The 20424-nt window shown below is 39.9% G+C and overlaps 1 protein-coding gene across 1 annotated transcript in view; it reads left to right on the plus strand.

Annotated features, from left to right (window-relative positions):
- Nucleotides 1–200: 200 nt before the first annotated feature.
- The window catches only part of MAP3K15 (mitogen-activated protein kinase kinase kinase 15), an 87296-nt gene continuing 67072 nt past the window's right edge, over nucleotides 201–20424 (plus strand). Inside the window, exon 1 of the mRNA XM_037377241.1 lies at nucleotides 201–519. Coding sequence (XP_037233138.1) covers nucleotides 201–519 — 319 coding nt within the window. The remainder of the gene's footprint in view (nucleotides 520–20424) is intronic.

Here is a 20424-nt window from a genome sequence, read left to right on the forward strand (position 1 = left end):
CCCCGTGCCCGCCCGCCGGGGAGCGGTGCCGCCCGGCCGCGGAGGCGAGGGGAGACGCGCAGGCGGAAGGGCCGCCAGCGGGGCGGGTGGGAGGCCCCTCGCCCTGCGCCGCTGGAGTTTGCCCAGCAGTTTGCGATGGGGCGCGGCCCCGCCTGAGCACCTGCCGGCAGCCACCGGCTCCCTCAGCCCCTGACGCCGCTATGGAGAGCCCGGCGGGCGGTAGCGCGGCCGCGGAGCCAGCACACCCCTGCGCGGAGCCGGAGCTGCCGGCCGAGGCGGCGGCGGGCGGCGGGGAGGCGGTGGAGGGCGGCACGGCAGCCCCGCGGCCGCGCTGCCTGCGGGCCGTGTGTGTGCTGAACGAGCCTCCCAAGGCGGGCGCCGGGGCGCGGAGCCCCGAGGCCGGGGCGCGGCAGTGCCTGCTGCGGGCCTGCGAGGCCGAGGGGGCCCAGCTCGTCACGGTCAACTTCGGGGAGCTGGACTTCGGGGAGACGGCGGTGCTGGACGCCTTCTACGACGCGGGTGAGCAGCGGGCTGCGGCGGGGCCGGGGCTGGGGCTCGGGCTGGGGCTGGGGCTCGCCCCTGCCCTGTGCCGCCTTCCCGCGTTGTGTGGGGCCACGGCCGAGCTGGGGCAGGCTCGGCAAAGGTGGTGCCGGAGAGGCTGGAGAAGAGGGGGAACGAGGCAACCGTGAGGGGGGTCTTGAGGAGGGGTGTAGACCCAAGAAAATGGCAGTGAGCGCAACCTTATCTAGTGAGAGCAAGAGCCTGGTCTTCAGGAGCATCCTGCCACATGGAGGAGGAGGTGTGAGAAAAAAATCAGGCCCTTAGACTAGCTCTTTCAGTGTGTTGCTCCAGCAGGACTGTGGATCCTACTGTACCAACCAAGCCTTAAGGAGCTGCAAAACTCTTGCTAGTTTGCTTTGCTAAGAATTGTCTTCCAGCTCCCGGTTGGATTGGGAGCTTGGAGTGAGATGTGGCATGGCTTGGCCAGATGCTTCGTGTGCTAACTCCAGACCTGGATGGTGAAATTGGCTTGCATGCGGCAGGAACAGGGTGATCCAGCATTGCTGTGAACAAGGGACTGTAGAAACGCACGCTTGAGGAAGAAGACTTGTGAGTGTTGCCCACCCTGTCCAGGCTCCAGCTGGTGGTTGGTGTCTGATGTTTTCAAAAGAAAGCTTCTCCACTCAAGAGAAGTGGCTGGCTGGGCACTATGGCAGAGAATTGCGAGCTTTTTGACCAAGCAGAGGAAGGCCCTGAGTCTATAGGTATTATTAAAATGAATCAAACTATGTGGACGTGTTGCAGGCATACTTTATCTCATAGCCACATGAGCAGGGATTAGGAAACCGGGGCATTCACAGACTCCAAAGAGGGAAAGTACTGTTAAATCCATGTTGATGATTCACAAGAACTTCGTGAAATAACACTTCTTAAAACTTTAGTCTTATTTTGAATTTTCATATGATGATGAGTCTATTTCATCCCCTGGTAAGTCACCCAAATATTGAGGAACTCGTATCTGTTGTTACTGTTGTTTTTTAACTTCCCAGTCATGGGATTGTGTTGTACCTCTGCTGGCAAGGTTGGCAAGTGTGTAATAAATATACACGCTTTGTGTCTTTGTGTGCCTTAGTACACAACCATGAACTAGCAATTTCTTTGTCTATCTCCAGTGTTTTTGTAGCCCTTCTGAAGGTAAGCATAATAGTGTACTCATAAATGCAAAATTATTTCTCTGTTTCTACTGATAGTCCTATTAATGTATTATGCACACACTGCTCTGCATTGTACTGAGAGCTTGAGGCAGTTATTATTTAAAATGTTTTCTAAAGTTGCTGCATTCTGAAGTGAGCGCCTCTTGTCTGGGAATGTGACCTACCTTTGCAGACTTCTGCACAGAAGTCATCTTGTAGGATCAAGATCATTTTATCAGTGATTAATATCACTTTGTAATAGTAAAGTGCCTTGTCACTGGATACTCCCGCAACAATCTCATATCCAGGTTTAGTAAGCAAATACTTTATATCATTTTTAGTGTCAATTAAAAACTAATTGCATAGTCCTGAACCAGGAATTGTTCTGAAGCACACTGTTCAAAATAATCTTTGTGTGGATTTCTTTCTAGATTTCTTGAGACCAGCCAGGGGGACAACTTTTTAATCTGTAATGTATGCCTTCATTTGGCAAACTTTTTGGTCAAAGCATTCTTTAATGATAAATTACCTGTATTAAGAGAAACTCAAATGTATTAACATGAGTCACCTTTATCAGCCAGACCAGGAAGCTGTCAAAAAGCAGAGAGATTAGTTTTCAAAAAAATATATACAGACAAATTATGTTGAATGTGTTAGTACTGTTTTAGAATTAATTTGCTGTCAGAGTCCTAAATTAATTACCATTAACTGCAACATTACCATGAAAATGCAAGCATCCTTAATTTAAAAAGTGCTGTTAAGTGTAAACAATAATTTTCTTTATTTTGCTGTTTTGTTGTTTTGATATTTTAATAAGTAGCTCTTCTAGCATCAACATTTTTAATAGCTTTTTTATTCTTGCATTGCAGCAGTTACTGTCTCTTTTTAACTGAACATCTCTGTAGTTTCCTTTTTTTTTTTCTTTTCTTTTTTTTTTTTTTTCTTGTTTTGAATAGTCAGGCTGTACTGACATTTGTCCCATCCACTGGAGTTTTCCCAATTCCTATACTATATCTAAGACTGATGTTTTGAGAAATCCTCTGTCAGAACCTTGAGTTAAAACCTATAGAATTACGCTGGCACATTGAGGTGAATGTCTTTATCTTGGTACTTGCTGCTTCATTTCTTCCTCCTACATGCTAGCGATGGGGAAAGTTTTGCTTCCTTTAAGTGTCATATAGAATAACTGGATCCTCTTGCTTCATTCTGCAAAGAGGCAAAAAATATGTTACACTACTCACTTTATTGTTTTCTTTCCCTTTTTCCTTTTTTCTTTCTGGTATCGACTATCAGTGGACCTAAATTTCATATTGGATTTTCATTATCATGGATTTTAAAGTGCTGCCTCTTTTTTTTTTCTTTTTTCTTTTTTTTTTTCTCTCCAGTTCTTCTTTTATATACAATGATCCATCATTGTTTCTGGAGAATTTTTGTTCTGCCCTGCTTGTTTTCTTGTTCTGTGTTGTTTATTAGTGGCTTCTCCCTGCCTCATGTTTTTGAACATATATCAAGCTGTTATCCAAAAATGCTGAATCTGATAATTGTTCATTTACAAGCAGCATTCTGAATCTGCTACCCTGCAATTTCTTTAGCCTTTGAAAAATCAACCCTTTTTAATTTTTACATTTTATAGATACAATTAATTGTTGCCATATTCTTTTTCCAGAATATGTGCTGGCTTGGTAATGTTGGCATCTATTCGTTTTTTAACGAAGAACAACATTAAGAATGGGTTTTAATTTGAGCAGTTCTGTGGCTCATTATGAACTTTCTGTTAGGAAACTACTGTGTGTTTCCTTTTAAAAAGAAAAAATCTAAAGAAGTTTTATTACTGCCTGTGTAAGATACCGAGGAGATGTTTCCCATATGGTGAAGGTATCTATTATAATATATATTTACTTTCTGTACACCATGGGCAGAACCTTGCTCTGTTATTAGAGTGGGAATTCTCCACAGGATGTTTGCCCATAGCCATCTTTTGGTTTAGTAGTTGGAACCTTAACCATCTACTAACGCTTAAAGACCAAGCAGTGAGGTCCATCTCATTGTGAATAGTAACACGAGGTCTTTGTTAAGAGTGCTATCTGTTATCCCTTTCCCCCTACTCTGCCTGAAATGGTAGCCTTTTAAAGTCATAAGACAACCCCGTCTCCCCTCTCTGCAAGCTTATCCATCTGATTTAGTATGAATCTAAAATATAATGATTCTTGGAATCGGTACCTTTGATGACAAAACCAGCAAACTTTAAGGACTGGATGCAAAGAAAAAGATCAACAGGAACCTCCTCTTCCTGTCTGCAGGCAGATTTTCTAGTAGATGATTTTTCAGTAAACCACTGAGTACTGCAAAAAAACCCTATATTCCATAATAAGAATATGATGTCTCTTTTCTCCTTGAGTGTACTCATTACTGACTTCCTATCATTTGAAATCTTGTTATGAACAGAAGCGTGACTTAAGCCTTTAGTTATTGCAGACCAGCAGGCAATGCTGAATGACCCTCATCTTAAGAAATCGCTGAACTTTCTCAGATGCTTTGCTAAATGGGAAGTACAGCACTTGAGAGTTAGCCCTGAAGTAAGGGCTTGATAACAGAAAGATGAGGTCTCTTTGCTCTGTATATGCTAGAAACAAGCTGTCAACAAAGTAATTTATGTTATGCAGAAGCGGGTGATGGTGTCTACCTAATAGAGAAGCAGCAAGGATGCTTGCATGCATTGACCGTATCTCTGGGAAGAAAGAGAGGCAGTATTTTTAGACTGAAAGCCACAGATACCAGGCATTAGTGTGAAGCTTTTTTGCACAAAATAAAAGCAATTTTATACAGGAACAGTGAGACTAGGAGCTAAATGAAGATTTAAAAAATTCTTCAGAATTGTCCCATGTAGAAAATAAAACTGCAGGCAGTGTAGTGCATTCATCAACAAGTTAAGAGAGAGTGAAAAGGTGAGCGTGGCTTGGTTAGTGATGTTACAGGTAAAGTGATTCAGCCTTTTTGTGCTCTTGCCATAGCTGCAAAGGATCTTTCTGTTCTGGATGTACTAAGAAAGCAAACATGATGTCAGAGTTAAATGTCTGACTTGTGCCTATGGAAGGGTGATGCTAAGTAGAAAGAGATGTAGCTTTTACTGCTCTGCCTGAAACTTCATCAAGACTTCTTGCCTGAAGTGCCACGGTATTTGTCTAGAGTCTTAAGTGAAGGAGTGGCCTCTACAGTTGTATGAGTTTTGGTTCTGTGAAATCCTGTTTCTGTAGCTGATCGTCCTTTTACCTCATGAGGGATGTACAGGAATCTGTTTTGAAGCTTGGAATATTTCTTCAACCATTTGACCACAGCATTTAGAGGTGACTGTAGTTGCTCTAAATGTCGGCAGGATGAAATTTGACTAAAAAGAAGACAAGCTAGAGAGAGACTGATTGGAGTACTGAAGAATAAAGCTAAAAGTTTGCCTGAGAAAAATAAATATTCCTCTGACAATCCAGGAAACTCTGTCAAATCATTTGTTAGTATAGTGGAACATTCTGAAGTCTGTTTCTGTTGTTTTGCTATGTATGAACTTCTCTAACCAGCATCTGGCATAATAGGGCAGCCCCAAAATGCACTGTCTGATATCTGTCTCTGCAGCTCCGTCTTCACTCAGAGCCAATGTTAGACTTGGGACAGGGCCCAGACAGAGACTGAAACATGGCTCCTCCTTACTTCTGTGCTGTAGTTGAACCACTCTTAATATAACCCTAATATCTTGTCCCTGAAACTTTTTCTTCATGTTACACCAGGAAAGGGGAAGGAGAAAATGTATATTCCGGAACATAATTGCCAGACTCTGGCAGCCACTGAAGGAATCGTTATTGCCTGTACCCCACTGCCTGCTCTGAAGGACAGTGTCCCCACTTCAGAATTGGAAGGGATGCTTCAACTTCTTTAGCCCAAAGGCTAGTAAGTCAGGGTGTAGTAAATATTTGTCACTGGTTGAAGACAATATACAGCAAGGTAACTAGTGTTGCTGAGCTGGAGGCACGTGCTTGTCTTGCTGACTCTGCCTCAGGGACTGTAATCTCTGACAGAAGGTGAGAGTCATTCTCAGAGAGCTGAGGCTCCTAAATAAACTTCGACAAACCTTCTTGCCACAATTTGTATTTGCCCCTGGGCATGACAGTGAACAGTGGGGAAGGGGTTAAGGGTTAGTTCTCTGAAGCTTACCTCACCAGGCAGAGTCTGTTGTTTTTCTGAGGAATGCTTAATACTTTTTCTTTCTTGTTCCCTCCAACTGGCTCAAATGTATTTGCTTTAAATCTCAGGAGATGTATATACTACAGAATACAGAAATGTGAAGAGAAGCAAACCATCTTCAGAATGGGAAAATGATGGCTAAGAGGCTAGGGCTGATTGGGGTGGATATTGTGCTGCTTTAATACAACAGCAGAGCTTTCAGGACCTGATCCTTTATCTCTGTGTGGTACTGCACATCTAGAGCGACTACAGGTGTCTTCAGCAAAGCTCTGCATTGTGCCATCAACCTAAATATTCTGATAACAAGACCTTGTAATATACCACTATTGTAATCCTTTCCTGTCCAAGTGCATGAGTTTTAAAGGACAGTAACAAGCCTGATGCTATCCATCAAGTCTATATGTTACAATACATCTCAGGTGCTGTGGGACGTGTTACATTCAAGAAGTTTATCTTGCTTTAATGATATTAGTTGGGGTCAATTTCCAACATGAAGTACTGCAAAAAAGCTTAATTGCATTCAGAGGTTTGCAGGCTTTCGCTCATCAGTGGAGAACACTCTTTTCTACCTGGTCGCCTGTGAAAAATGGCTTTGCCTCAACCCTGTTGCTTTTTCTGCGTGTAACCTGAAAGGCTTCACTTTGGTTCAGCTTGGATGTATTCTGTGAAATATCTCCTCTAATGTTGGCCAAACAAGCTTAGAAACATGCAAAGAAATAACCATAAATAGGTTAGGTGGAATTCAGTAACATTCCTTTGGTATATTGCCGCGGGCCAAATGCAAGATCAGAGCTGTATTCAGAGAATGATGAAGATGTTAAAAGCAAAAAGAAGTACCTTGATTCTCTCATGGAGAGAGATTCTGTTTTATTACTTCTCCTTTTGGAACTAACATCTCTTTTTAGTTGTGATGGGTCATATGGAAAAAAATACTGACAATCCAAACCTAGTCTGAGTCCTACCTTTTCATGAAGCTTTGAATGAAGTAGTTTGCATCTCTAAAAATCTGGTGCTAGCCATGCAAATTTGGACTTCTTTCATAGTTCCAAAGTGAGATTATGTATGTGTGCATGCACTATCTATGTGAAGTAACTCATTTCCGTGCCATGACCTTTGGATAAAGGAAAAAAAAAATAAATAAAAAGAGGAATGCCGTTCTTTTTTTCCTGTTCTTTCCTCTGCATGAAACTTACTTGCATGAAAAAAAACAGTAACAAAACCAAAAAATAACCCAACCTACAACTGTCCATTTTCTCTGCTTGTCTTTCTCTCCTCCTGAGCTTAAATATTAAATCTGAGAAGACTTCTCTGAATCTGACTGTGAACCTCGTGTCGCTGGGTTTTGTAGCTAGGAACACATCAGATGGTTACTAGGTGTTGAATCAGCTAAGAAGGAATCTTCCCCCAGAATATAGTACAAATTGTGTGTGTTTCTAGTTTAATTTACTCTGAAAGTAATATTTTGCACTGTATGATTAAAAGCCTTGTTGATTCTCACTTTTAAATGGGCTTAGTTAGAAGCTTTTATGCCCATTACAGCCATTAGGAAAGATTTAGAAAATTTGAACATGCAGGGTTATTCTGAAAAGATGAACTGCATGTACCTTGAGCTGCCTTTGATCCAAAGATCAATTATTGTCACGCTTATGGCCTTGAAAACACTGCAGTTAAGGTGGTTTTTGTTTAGTTTTGTTTTTTTAAAATATTGCTTAAATGTTTTTTGAAAGTGAAACTTTTCTGCAGCATTTTCTGGAATTCTTCATATAAGTAAGTATTGTTCTGACTACTGATAGGAGGGAAAAAACCATGCTGGCTATGCATACCTGTCAGCAAATTCTAAAGGTCACTTTTCTGTTTTGTTTTGTTCAAGAATGATACGCAAATGTGTTTTTCAATATAGTTCCAAAGTTACTCTGAAGGAATCTGCTCTGCCATTTGGCCCAGAGATTTTGGCAAACAGATCTGTGGTCCTGCCTTGTTGCATTTCAAGTTGACTCTTGGTGACATCAGAGAGCTCCTGAAAAGCAGCCGTATGTGAGGCTGACAGGCTTGGGCCAACAGGGTGGGCATGTGATGTTTCTGATGTGGGAGCCTGGTTCCTGGCCACTGGTCTCCTTCACAGTGACTGCATGCTTGTTTAGACTTGCCATGCCGTGCGTAGCATATTCTTCATAGGTTTATAAGTTGTTTCGGTGAGACCTGAGGTCACAAAATTAAGTTTATTTTATTTTTATTAAAAAAAAGGAAATATTTGCTTGTGTGGGTTAATCACACTGCTTTAATTTCCATCCTCCCATACAATAGGCAAATTATGATAGATACGTGGTTGCTTATTTTATGTTCTGCAGTCATGTTCTGCTTTTATCAATGTAATCGTACATTGCTTTTTTTAATTGTCAAATTATATTTGCATGTTAACAGATGTCAATGCACTCCCTAGATAAAAAGTGATGTTCCTGGTTTGCAGAACTAGAAGCTTGAGGTAGAGCTCTTCTGATGTTTAAACGATGCAGAGCTCGGGTGAGAACTCCAGACTTCTTGGCTTCCTGTATATTCTGCTCATAAGATGCCCTCTGTTTCAGACTCGCTGGCTGTCCATGCTGCTGCAAACCTGTGTGTGCCGTTGGTCCCTGAGGCATACTTCTAACCTGACTCACACGGAGGAGCATCCCCCGTGGTGGTAGCTTGGCCTAGCTGCTGCCTCTTTTCACCCTGCAGTGATGTTAAGGTGGCTGCAATTAGTCAGTCAGGATAGGTGTAGGGCCTTTCCTCGGAGGACCTCAACAAGATTTGTCACTTGCACGTGAAATCTGCAAATGTGGTAGGCTCTGTTTGCTTTGCACTTCAGCAGGGCTGTGAATTGCTGTAGCCTCAAGCTACCTTTGAACAGCAGTGTGGGTGCCTGCCCTGAGCCAAGAGAGGGAGCGCAGCTGTTAATTTATCCTGCTCCAGGGTGTAGGCTTGCTATAAACAGCATAGCTCCCATCTCTGCTGCGGTCAGTGGGATTTAGCTGGCAGTTGATGGGCCAAACGTGCCCCACAGTATCATTTCACCTAGCCTGTCGTCTTTCTCTTAGGAGTGTTGCAAGTACCTTCACCTTTTCCTGGAAGGTTGGGTTGGCTATAGAGGCATGCCAGGAGCAAAAGCTGCATCACTGTAGTCTGCAAGGGGGGACCCAAAGCTGGATCAATTCTGACACTTAGAAGTATTGGATCACTGTGTCATGATAAACTGTGCTTGCTTTTTTTATCCTTTATAATACTCAGCCAGGCAAGGTAAATGATTCTGCTGTGGTGTTCAAGGTGGCAGAACTGAAACTTTTCAGCTGTTCTCTAGTAAAGCTTCTGAGCATTCAAACTTTGGTCCAAGTCAGTAGTTCAACAACAGTTATGCCTTGGAGCTCAAAGCCAAATGGGATTCACAACTTTAAAAAAATGTATCCCAGCTTTTATTACATTGAAAGTGCATGATCCCAGCCTTGGTAAGCATGATCTTTCATGGACTGAAGCAAGCCCTGATGATAGGCACAAATCCAAAACAGCGTGTTAAGACTATGTTCCTAACTTTCTGCTGATCTGCGATGATATAGCTAAGTCCAGTATTAAGGGAAGTACTCCAGTTTTTCATAGCTGAATTTGTGTGCATATAGTTGTGTCTACTGTAGTATATGCTGCTTTTATGCTTAAATTATTTTAAAAAATTCTTCAGTATCTCTTTAAGGGAAAAAACAAATGGTATTTGTAAATGGAAGTATCTTGAAGTGCTTTTTAACCCTGTTTTACTCTGTTCTTTTTTGTTTCATTTTATCAAGTGATGGAAGGAAATGTCTAGACTCTGCTGTTAGTGTTTTTTCTTCTATTTAGGAAGAAATGCCTTCATGCACAGAACTGTAGGTCAGTCAGTGATGATCGTTGGCCTCTCAACAATTTGAGAAACATTGTTCACATAATATTTAAAGCTTTTGAGGTCTAAGCCCAAAATACATTAGTTCTTGAAAACAAAACAAACTCCCATGTAAATCAGCATGATAACAAACTTCCTCTAAAAATCTTCAGTTTCCTACTGGTGGCAGCAGTGCTTTGGTTCCATGAATTGTTGTACTCCATTGCCTCCAGGCCTGTCAAGAACAGAGTTGTAGATTCAGGAAAGTGATTGTGGAGAAAATAACAGGGGAGTTACATTGTTTACATTTGGGATAGTGACTTATTTGCCAATTGATTGCTATCCTGTTTCCTCTCTCGCTTTAAGTTTGTTACATAAATTTAGTAGCTAGCTCAGCCAGAAAGAATTGTATTGAATCAAGCATCTTTACCTTAGCAATCACAGAAAGGCTGCAGGTTTTGTCTAATGCAGAAGAGTATCTGCCAATAATCATTTCACTAGTGTGAGACTAGGTACATTAACTCTACTGTTGCTGCCTTTCTGTCACAGGAGCTGAAGAAAGAAAAAAGTTGGGTGTGGGTTTTTTTGGTTTTGGTTGGTTTTTTTGGTTTGTTTTTTTTTTTTTTAATTCTGCTGATTTGTGTGTGTGTGTTGAGGGAATAGATTTCTTGTTAGTTTTGCCTTTTCTCTTGAGAGTGACAAGGTGAAAATGGAGTTGGGAATTGGTAAATGAAAACAGTACAAGGCTGTATGCTGACTGTGTGTTGCTTTCCAGCAGTGCTAGACCAGTCCTCTCTGCTGCTCTAATCTTAGTCAATAGTTAAAATTTGCAGGGGAAAAGCTAATGCTTACAATGGCATTACTGTTTGGCACTAGGCTATCTTACTTAGCAGAGCTTCTGTGTGCATAATCCTGTTTAACAGAGTAACTGTCCATTTTAATCAGCATCATCTCTGTCTTTTGTGGAACAGAGTTATTTGTTTCAGATACTTTTATTTGTAAATTGACACTCTTCAGTCTTTTTAAGCCCAGTTTGAGAAAAGGACATGATTACCAAGCTCAAAGCCTGGCATTGTGCCTGTTGCTGCTGCTGTTGTTTATGGTCCTTAAGACAACTGACAAATTATGGGTTGTTGTCAGGTGCAGAAAGGTATCGGAACCAGAATGAAAAGAAGTCTGAAAATGGTTCAAATTAATATTTTTGTTTTCATGGTAATTAAGTTTTAAGGTTGATAAACCTAACTTTGTGATTATTATAACCGTTACAGAACAAAACTAGGTAAGTCTTCATATTGTCTTTGGAAAACCAGAAATTGCCTTGATATTCTGGCTTGCAATTAAGGCACAAAAGAATGCTTGATTATTTTTAAATTTGTATTACTTTTTTTATCCTTTAATGCCTCTTCACATTCTTTGTTTTGCAGTAATGATTGCCTCTGAGAAGATACAATACAACTTCTGAGAAGAATAACAAGTTAATTTCCTTAAGTCTTGGTATTTTGGACAATTTTAAAGATGCATATTCAGAATTTAGGATCTTAAACTTTCTTGCAGACTCCCACAGCAACACATTCACAAGGCACAGATTAGCAATGTACTGTTCATCCTTTTCCTTCAATATGTCTTCAAATCTGAATTTCCAATTTGCAGTCACTGATTGCTATTCTATTGTGTCTTTAATCAATCTGTGGGGCCTCAGATCTGACTGTGGTAGTTGCTCAACCCTGACTTTGACTTGTGTTTCATCAAAGCTGATAAAGCTTTAAGGATTCATGAAAAATTAATGCTGCAATGTGTTGAATAGATCCCTTCCTTCTTCTGGAGCATATGCTGATATTCATGAACATACTCACTGTTGTCATACTCCCTGAACACTTTTCACAAATCCCTTGGAAAACATGCTTATTTAGTCTTGTCTTGCAAGCCTAATACTTAATTCCAACTAGTGAACAGCAGCCAAACTCTAGCTCCAAAGGAAAAAGCAGTAAACGCCCACTTTCAACAGCATTTGTTATCATCTGATAAGCCTGGGTGTCCCATAGTCATACTGCAGTCCAGAACACGGTAAAAAGGATGGTTCTAACGGTGCAGAGGCAGCCCTGTGACTGCCTGGCCACAAGTAAGAACCGTGCTGTAAAAGCACAGACCTGGTTTTCTGGCTTGGTCCATAACTATATAACAATCTGTCAGACCACTGACTCCAGGTATTCTGCAGCAGAATTTAGCGAATGTCACTAGTAACATTCTTTCTTTAGAAGCAGTGCAACATAGGAAAGTTTGTTCAGTCTTCTCTCCTATCTTGGAGGTTGCTAATAAGATAATAATGACACGTACTCAGTTACCAAACAGCATTCCAGTGATGTCGATTTTTTTACGTACAGTCTGTCACAGTTAATACCATTGCTGTGATTATAAGAACTTAATCTTTAAATGAAGGCTAGTTTAGTCAAGTGAAATCAGGCAGTATCAGAACGGATGGGAAGGTTCTGCTGATGTATGCTGAAGATACACAGCCAATGTGTGTCAAAATGCCTCGGGACTCTGCACAGTGTTTGGATGACCTGGTAACACAAATTTTGATTTTCTTAGAAACTGCTTGCCATCTGAAAACATCACTGCAGTAATTCATGTATTTCTTTTTTTCCTTACTGCATCTGAAAGTGCGCTTTTGAAACCAGCACAGACTCTAGTGAACTAAAATTCAGTTTTGTCCCTGCTCCATGGCTCAAGCCTTACTTACAGGCACAAGCCTGTAAGTTCTTCTAATCATTTGCGGTTGTCTTTTTCTGCCAGTTTAAAGTTGTAAACTAATTTAGCAATACAACAGTAATATGACAAACATTAGGTTTTTTTGAACTACTGAATTCTGGTCTATGAATTATTATACACTACATTGTGATCACTGGGGCAATGCAGAGAAGTGGTGCTAGGGTGAATATGCATGAATGTGGGGTAAAGCAATCTGTCTTAGTGTCATGGCTTGGCACCCATCCTTTCTACAGAAGGTGCAATACACAGAATTCAGAAATCTTAAAAAAGGGAAAATTTACTTAGTAGAAAAACTTGCACATTAATAAAGATTCTCACAGCTCCAGCAACATTTTCTTAAGTTTTGAGTTTGCTCTTCTTTGCTGATCATCCCCAAATCTCACTTTGGTCTTTCCGCAAAATAAGAAGAAAAGGATGCCCTATCAAGAAGTACCAGACCTTTCATTAAGTCTGTTTGGGACTTTGTACAATGGAAGTACTCATAGACTACTGATTTGAACAGCAGTGTATGATATGATAGAACAGCTGTGTGATAAATAGAACATTGCAAGAATTCAGCCTCAAAACAATACTTGTAGAGTTAAATTTACAAGGAAAAGGTGAAAAGAAAAAAAAAATACACCATTGAATATTTAAACTGAGGTATTGTCAGCATCCATGCTGGGATTCATCTTGTGACAGCTTTAAATGTATGAATATTTTGAGGTGAACCGTTCCATGTTATGTTTAATGAATGCTGGAGACCATGTTTAGAGGCTTGTAAAATCACAGTTTCATGTGATTCATTGTGTCTGATGAAGTACTAATATTCCTCTGACTCTACAGAGGTCTTATGATTTATTAGCTTTGGGTCTTTTACTTTAGTTATAATCTTAGTTAAAGTAGGGAAATCTGGAATGGATCTGCTGTAACAATGAACAAGCTCTGTTCATATTTAGTATTTCCTGTCTACGTGCTGGAAGTAATAATGTATATTGTATTTATAAGGTAGTTGAAGAGTAAGTAGATAATAGTTGTGACTTTGCTTTTGAAAGACCAGCTTCTACTGAAACTCTAGATTTTATTGATCGCTACTTAGTGCCTTGAAATAGATGGGGTTTTTTTCTCCCCATTTTTTTAATGAATGTTACCTGGTTTTGGAATTACAGTGTTCAGTGGTAGGGATTTTTTCAGTAGCACATGCAGTCTTTTAGGCTGGCACATAAAGCTTGTACTGTTTATAGGAAAGTTAAAAACAGCAGTTTGAATCCACATCTGCCCAGCATCCAGCATATTAAATGAAGAACTCTGTATCTATGTGAGTGCAAGTCTCTTGGCTCATGGAGGATGCTGTGGCTTTATGTAAATTTTATTTTCATTTGCATTTTAATAATACTGCTTTTTCTCAATTAAAAATTTCTCTGTGTATAATTTATTTTGCTTTTATGTGGGTCCTAAATGACAGTCTGGGAGTCTATCAGCATAAAGAGGAAATCTGTAATCTACTTCTGAGGTGGGATACCTCAGTTCGATGCGTACAAGTTCCCAGTGCTAATGATGGAGAAGTCGCTTCATGTCTGTTTTGAAAAAAATAAGTGTTTAGGAAAAATAAGAGATTCAGAGTAGAGTAAGAAAGTCTAATTTGTCTGTGTATGCTGTATTTTTTAATTCATAAAGAAAAGCATGAAGGTCTTAGCTTAACCCAGACTTAGGAGCTTTTAATGTACTGAAACTTTTTTCTTTCCGTTGTAGTGCCTATTATCTTGGTTACTTTTCTTATCTCTTATAATCTTTTTGGGCAGAAGATAAAGCTCAGCATAATTTTGTTTTTTCAAATGTTTTTGATATATGTTGCTGGCCAGTATGTGACCTGTTGGAGATGTGCAGATTTGGCAGGTTTTTTCGGCTCCCCAGCCAAGGTATTCAACATTAAATGATGGGTAACTTTCAAGTGGTTTAGTTTGGATAAATGTCTAAAAAGTTTGGAGCTTATCTAAATCTCCTTGGCCTAGAAATGGATTTGCCTGCAGTCGGGGAGGAAGGAATAGCCTTTCTTGTTGAATTTTGTACTCTTCTCAATTTGATTTAGACCAGATTATCCCGTAAGTGATCTTTTTTTCTTGATAATTCATTCCCTTTCATTGCCTTTTATGACCCAGTGTAGGAAGTGCAGAGGTGTAGGAAAAGTTAAATAAAGCTCACCTTTCCTCTCCCCGCCCCCCCCCCCCCCCCCCCCCCCCCCCCCCCCCCCCCAGGACTACAGGCAAGGTTCAAACTAGGTTCAGGGTTGGGGTGTTTTTTCTGTATGCTCTCTCAACTGGCTAGCTCAGCTCTAGTAAATGTTGCTGCAGTAGAAATAGTCTCATGTGACACTTGGCACACTACTCCTGCAGCAAGCAAGTGTGAAGTGCCTGTTTTTAATTTACTCCACTGTTTCATTTCTTGTCTGCTGATAAATAGGGCAGAGAAATGACAGATTTTGTAGAACTAGTAGGCTCTTTGGCTTAGAGAAAAATTTTAGGAAACTATGTTATCCTTAATGACCTGTCATCATAGTGAAAAGCATGTGAGACATCGACTCATTATGGTTGTCTAGCATCTATGTCAAAATTTTTAATATACTAATAGCATATAAACGGGGAAAGTTTTTGAACAGTATCTTTCTCAGATAATCTGTGATGGGTAAGTTGGTTTTTTTAGTGTCCTGGATACGTAGATTTGGAAACCTTTTCCAATCAGTGATAATGAATTTGGGAAAAAGCGAGAAGTAATGTGACTTCTTTGGATCTTCATTTGCCTAATGTCTGTGAATAACAAAAAGGGAAACAAATGTAGATTATTTAAATACGCTTTGAGAAGTTTTGAATGTTGCTTTGTTAGTATTCATTTGGGTAGGAGCACATGGGAAGTGTAAATGTCTGTCTTTTTTGAGGTAAGATTCAGGCATATTGATTGCTCTGTAGATGCTTAACTATTTTGCAGGTGGAAGAGTACAGATGATGAATCAGAGACTATTTGAGTTGTAACTCATGCTGAGGTACAATTGGATGATAGAAGGGAACAGCTTATGTAAAATATTAGGAATTCTCTCTAAAGGCATTGGGTTTATTACAAACTATCTTTAAAATGAGGGCTGTCTTTTCAAAGCCACTTTATTTGTGTTCCAGTGGGGGTGTTTTGATTATGCCTCTTTCCCCAAATCAGAATCTCAGTGAATGTATGGTCACCAAGTCCATCTCTGAGATCTCGGGTTATGTGATTAGGCTAGCATCACACAGCAGCTGTGAAAGAAGCAGAGGTGGAGTTCAGTTTCATTCAGCTGCTGAAGCCATGATACTGCCTTTTCTCTTCCTGCAGTCTTGTCCGCCCCTGTCATGGTGTCACTGCTCATCTTCTGCAGCCACTGAGGCAGGTGGGAACTGCTTTGTTCCCCCAATACTCCACAGTTGCTTGTCTCCAATGAGCTATGGTGTTTGAAAAAAGTTTCTTAGAATGTTAAGATTCTTAAGCATATTTTAACAATAATTAGGTAGTGAGTATAGAGTATTTCACATTATATATTAGCTTTTTAAAGGAAGGATTATTTTTCCTGAAACTTGCAGTCATTAATAGTTATTGCTTTTACATTGTACACAGTCAAATGATGGATGTCAAACTGCAATAGCGAAGTGCTTTAGTTTGCCTCTTTTTTTACTTCTGTTGGGTGCATGCTTACAAAGTTTAAATAAGGGCCACTGTAAGTTTAAGTACTTTGTTTTGACACTCAATAAATGAGATTATAAAACAGTGTGGATGGCCATATCTCAGTGGTGTTTGTGTGTGTACTATCTCCGACCAGAGTCTTTCTAGTCCTTACAGAATCAGATTTTTTAGTTACAGATGCAAGTTTGTTTTATTATATGATATGTAAAAAGTGAGTTTTCATGAAATTAAGTTTTTAACCTTTATTTCTTTTACTTGTTGTAAAGTCTATTGGTTTCTTAAAGTACTTTTCCAGGAGGCTAGTGGAAAGCTGGTAGCTGATACCACTCACAGGACTGATTAGCTGCAGTGACAGAGCTTCTGTCTGTTACTGTGCTACTGCTAAGTTAGGCAGAAATTATCAAGTTGAATATAGGTTGCAGGATAAGAGGAGGGTGGAATGGGGAGAGAAGGAATCAGAACCGTGGGTCATGGGAAAGAGGAGTTGCAGGCAGGCCTAAGCATTCATCTGCCTGAGCCATGAAACTGTTCAAATGGCTAAGATCCAAGTGATGAGATCCCTCATGATTTCTAACCTAGGTGTTTGAAGGCTGTAATTTTACAAAGAAGTGGTATAAATATTGATCGCTATTGCCTATCACGACTTTCATATTTCATTTATTAGCAGCATGCAGACCTTGGCAGGACCCATCTGATATGATTGTGGTGGGTAAATAAAGATCAGTGACTTTGATTCTAGTGCCAGAGTCGTTAAATTTTTACAGTCCTTCAAGGTGGCTGTGCAAAGAGGTGTGTACTTGAGTGAGTTTCCAGTGACAGTGTGTGTGTACGTTCTTTTTTGATTTGGTTGTGGGGGTTTTTTGTGATCTCTTGCACCACTGTGAGTTAGCTCCCTCAGGCTTGAGGCAATGTAGCTCCCAGGACCTCACAAGCTACGGTATGAAAGGGGGGGGGGGAAGGTAAAGGCTGATACTGGATTTATTATCAATGTCATTGCCTTGCAGGGAAAGGTAATGCTTGCATCTGACTTGAAGGTAATTTTGCTGAGAATTTAACTTGTGTATTAACTTCAACAATAAGCCAGGAGGTTATAGTCGATGCTTCAATGTAACTAATCAATCAGACTATATAAGTAGCAGAAAAGAATCTGGGCTGAGATAATATATGCAAAAACACCTCAAAGTCAGTCATCCGCACAGTTGTATAATCATATTTATGGAGTGTCAAAACAATGTTGTAAGCTGGGATTCAGAAATGAGCTCCTGGTTTATGGAAAACTCAAGCAGCTGTTTCAGAGACACCTTTGGAAATCTTAGCTGAGGGTTTGAATTGTGGCAGTCCTTCCTTTTCCTTCTCACAGGCTGAGAGACTGCAGATATAATACTGATGAGAAAGAGCTGTAGTCCTTCTGTGTTGGCCACCAATTTGTTGGTCAGCTGGTGGGAACATCTGCTGATATGATATCGTTCTTGACTGAAATGCCTTGGCAGTTAACAAAATTCTTCAGAACGGAGCCGGAGACTCTGTGGAGGGGGCTTGTAGTACTGAACACCGTCAGTGTGGGTGTCTGCAGTTGGCTTTAACTCCCTTCATAGTAAGTGAAGAGATACGGGTGCTTCTGGGCTGCAACTTGTCTTGTCCTAAAACAGGCTTCTGACAGATCAGATGAATGGTCTTCTAAAAGTGCTTTTCCTCTCTCTGTGTTGACAGTGAAGGGAGTGAGGACTGGTTTATATGAGACCAGACATCTCCCTGACTTTCCTTAGCTAAGAATGCTGCTTCTGCTCAGCTAATACACAGTTAGCATTACTTCTTCAGCACTCGCCGTGTTCACATTCACAGAGCAGAATGCCTTCATGGGGAAGGATGTGAAACTGCTTTCCAGAGCAAGATTTGACATGCAGAAAGAAATGTGAAAGAAAGGTTTGACTTTCCCCCTTGAGTTTGCTGTTCTGATAATGCTGGCTTTTATAAAGGCCCCAATTCTTAGGTTTTTTCCCTTGCCTTCCATTTTGCTAGATCAGAGGAGCAGAACTGATAAGTTATGGTGTGTGGTACGCCTTTTTCACCAATAGATCATTCTGTAACATAAAACCTGTGGTAGATGAAGGTAAGGTTAAAGCTACAACTGAGTAAAAGGCAAATGATGAGCTCAATCTGAGGACACAAATTAGAGGTGTTGCCCTGTTTTTGATAAAACACCCTGTGCCTGAAATTGCCACTTTACAACACACCTTTTGTTTTCCTGAGCAAACAGGCAAACAATGGACAAGCACATTTCAGAATTTTTGCCATTTGATGCCCAGGTTTTCAGAATTCCTAAAGCACTTAACAAATCCATTAGAACTGCCAACAGTGAGTTGTATCTAAGTTTAGATTTTGCTTCATTTTATAACCAGAGTGGGTGTGGATGAATAATATACCAGAATCAGAATAATTTTCTAATTGTCTTGCCAATATAATAATAATTTTAAAAGAGTGAATTAAAAATTATTTGGCCACTATTAAAGTTGTTTTCTTTCTATACTTTGTGTTTGATGTCATTAATAAAACCCCAAAATCTCACTGGTTTTTTTTATTCAGTGCTTACTATATGTGAAGAGAAGGAAACAGTCATCTTTGTTCCCGATTTCATATGAGGATTCATACCTACTTTAATTATTAAATTTCCTGTTCTTTCAATTCTCAGTTCCTTTGGCCTGTGAACTAAATGCTTTTTCCAAAGGAAGTGCCCCTAGTGTATCATAAAGTTTCAGACCTCCAGTGTATATGCTTGTGTTTCCTCTTCTGAAGCGGGAAGTAGGCTGAAACTTGTAGTCAGACTCCAGCCACAACTGAATTCTTCTGCAAAAGTTGATTGCATCTTGTAAGAACAACCTTCCCTCTTAAAGGTGCTTTGTAAGCAATTTCTAAACTATTACAGTTGATATTTGTATTTGTACAGAAGTGCAGCACTTGGTTTTAATCTACAAGAAGTTAAGGTTAGTCTGAAATAGAAGATTTTTTTTTTAAGCTGCTATTTAATGTGCTTATAGTATGTACAAGTCTATATTGCAGGATAAATCACTACTGCCTAGTTGGTTTTTGTTTTTGTAAACAGTTCTGGCCCTATAGCAAACCAGTGCAGGTAGCAAAGTCCATGCTATAAAATTGCAAACTTGAACAGGTTGAACTGAAATATTCTTGGTTTCAACCAGAAGTTCCTAAATTTAGAAAAAAGTTGCATGTTTATGTCTCATGAGATTTTTATCTTCTAAGGCAACTTCTAGTTATATCTTTATATTTACTTTGTGATTGTGATTGAAACAAATTCTTCTCTCTTTTTAAGAAGAGTAACCAGATTCTTACAGAATAGCGTGATTTTAGAGTAGTGAGATTTTAATAAAACTCAATGCATTGTGAGAGCTAGAATAGCATCACGAATGTTGACAGTGGTTTTACACTACAATTGGCTTGTGTTTGGGATCTAATGGAAGGCACTGATGGTTTGCTGGTATAACAAACTGTGCTGAAAAACTACCTTAACAGTTCTGTTGGTAGTTACTGCTATGCTTTATTGCCTCGGGCTGTTCCCTCTACCAGTTTCTGGGATTACAGGGTATAATAAAGTTGAAAACCTTTTGTTTTAGCTTAAGTGAAAGCTGCAAAGGGTTCCTAGTTTTCAGATTGTTTCCCTATAAAAGCTGGCATTCATTCCTTTAACGGACTGTACAGTTATGCAGGAAAAAAATAAATTGAATATGCATCCTGAAGTTATGGATTCTTGAAGATAGTTATGATGATTCTTTTTCTTTAGGAGCATTGTTGGTCTTCTGAAAAATAACTGACAATTTCCTCCAGCAGATTTTAAGGCTAGCACAATTGTTGGTTTACTCTCTATGAAGATAACTGATGCAAATAGCCAATAATCTGAAGCAATAGTAATCTGAAGGTTACTGGGATGCTAGTAACAAGGGGCAGAGTTCTGCATTTTCCTTCTATAAGGTTTCTGTTACCATGTTATGGAGTTTGGTTTTTTAAGAAATTGTTATATAAAGAGAAGTTCCAAATACTGAAAAATAATGAATCTATAATAATGGACTAGGGTTCTTGGTCTCAGCACAGATAAGGCTGGATGGAGGTGAGTCTTAGATCAGAAGGTGAAAGCAGTACAGACTTTTTTCCTCT

The sequence above is a fragment of the Falco rusticolus genome, chromosome 2, assembly GCF_015220075.1.
Source record: "Falco rusticolus isolate bFalRus1 chromosome 2, bFalRus1.pri, whole genome shotgun sequence".
Taxonomy (NCBI): domain Eukaryota; kingdom Metazoa; phylum Chordata; class Aves; order Falconiformes; family Falconidae; genus Falco; species Falco rusticolus.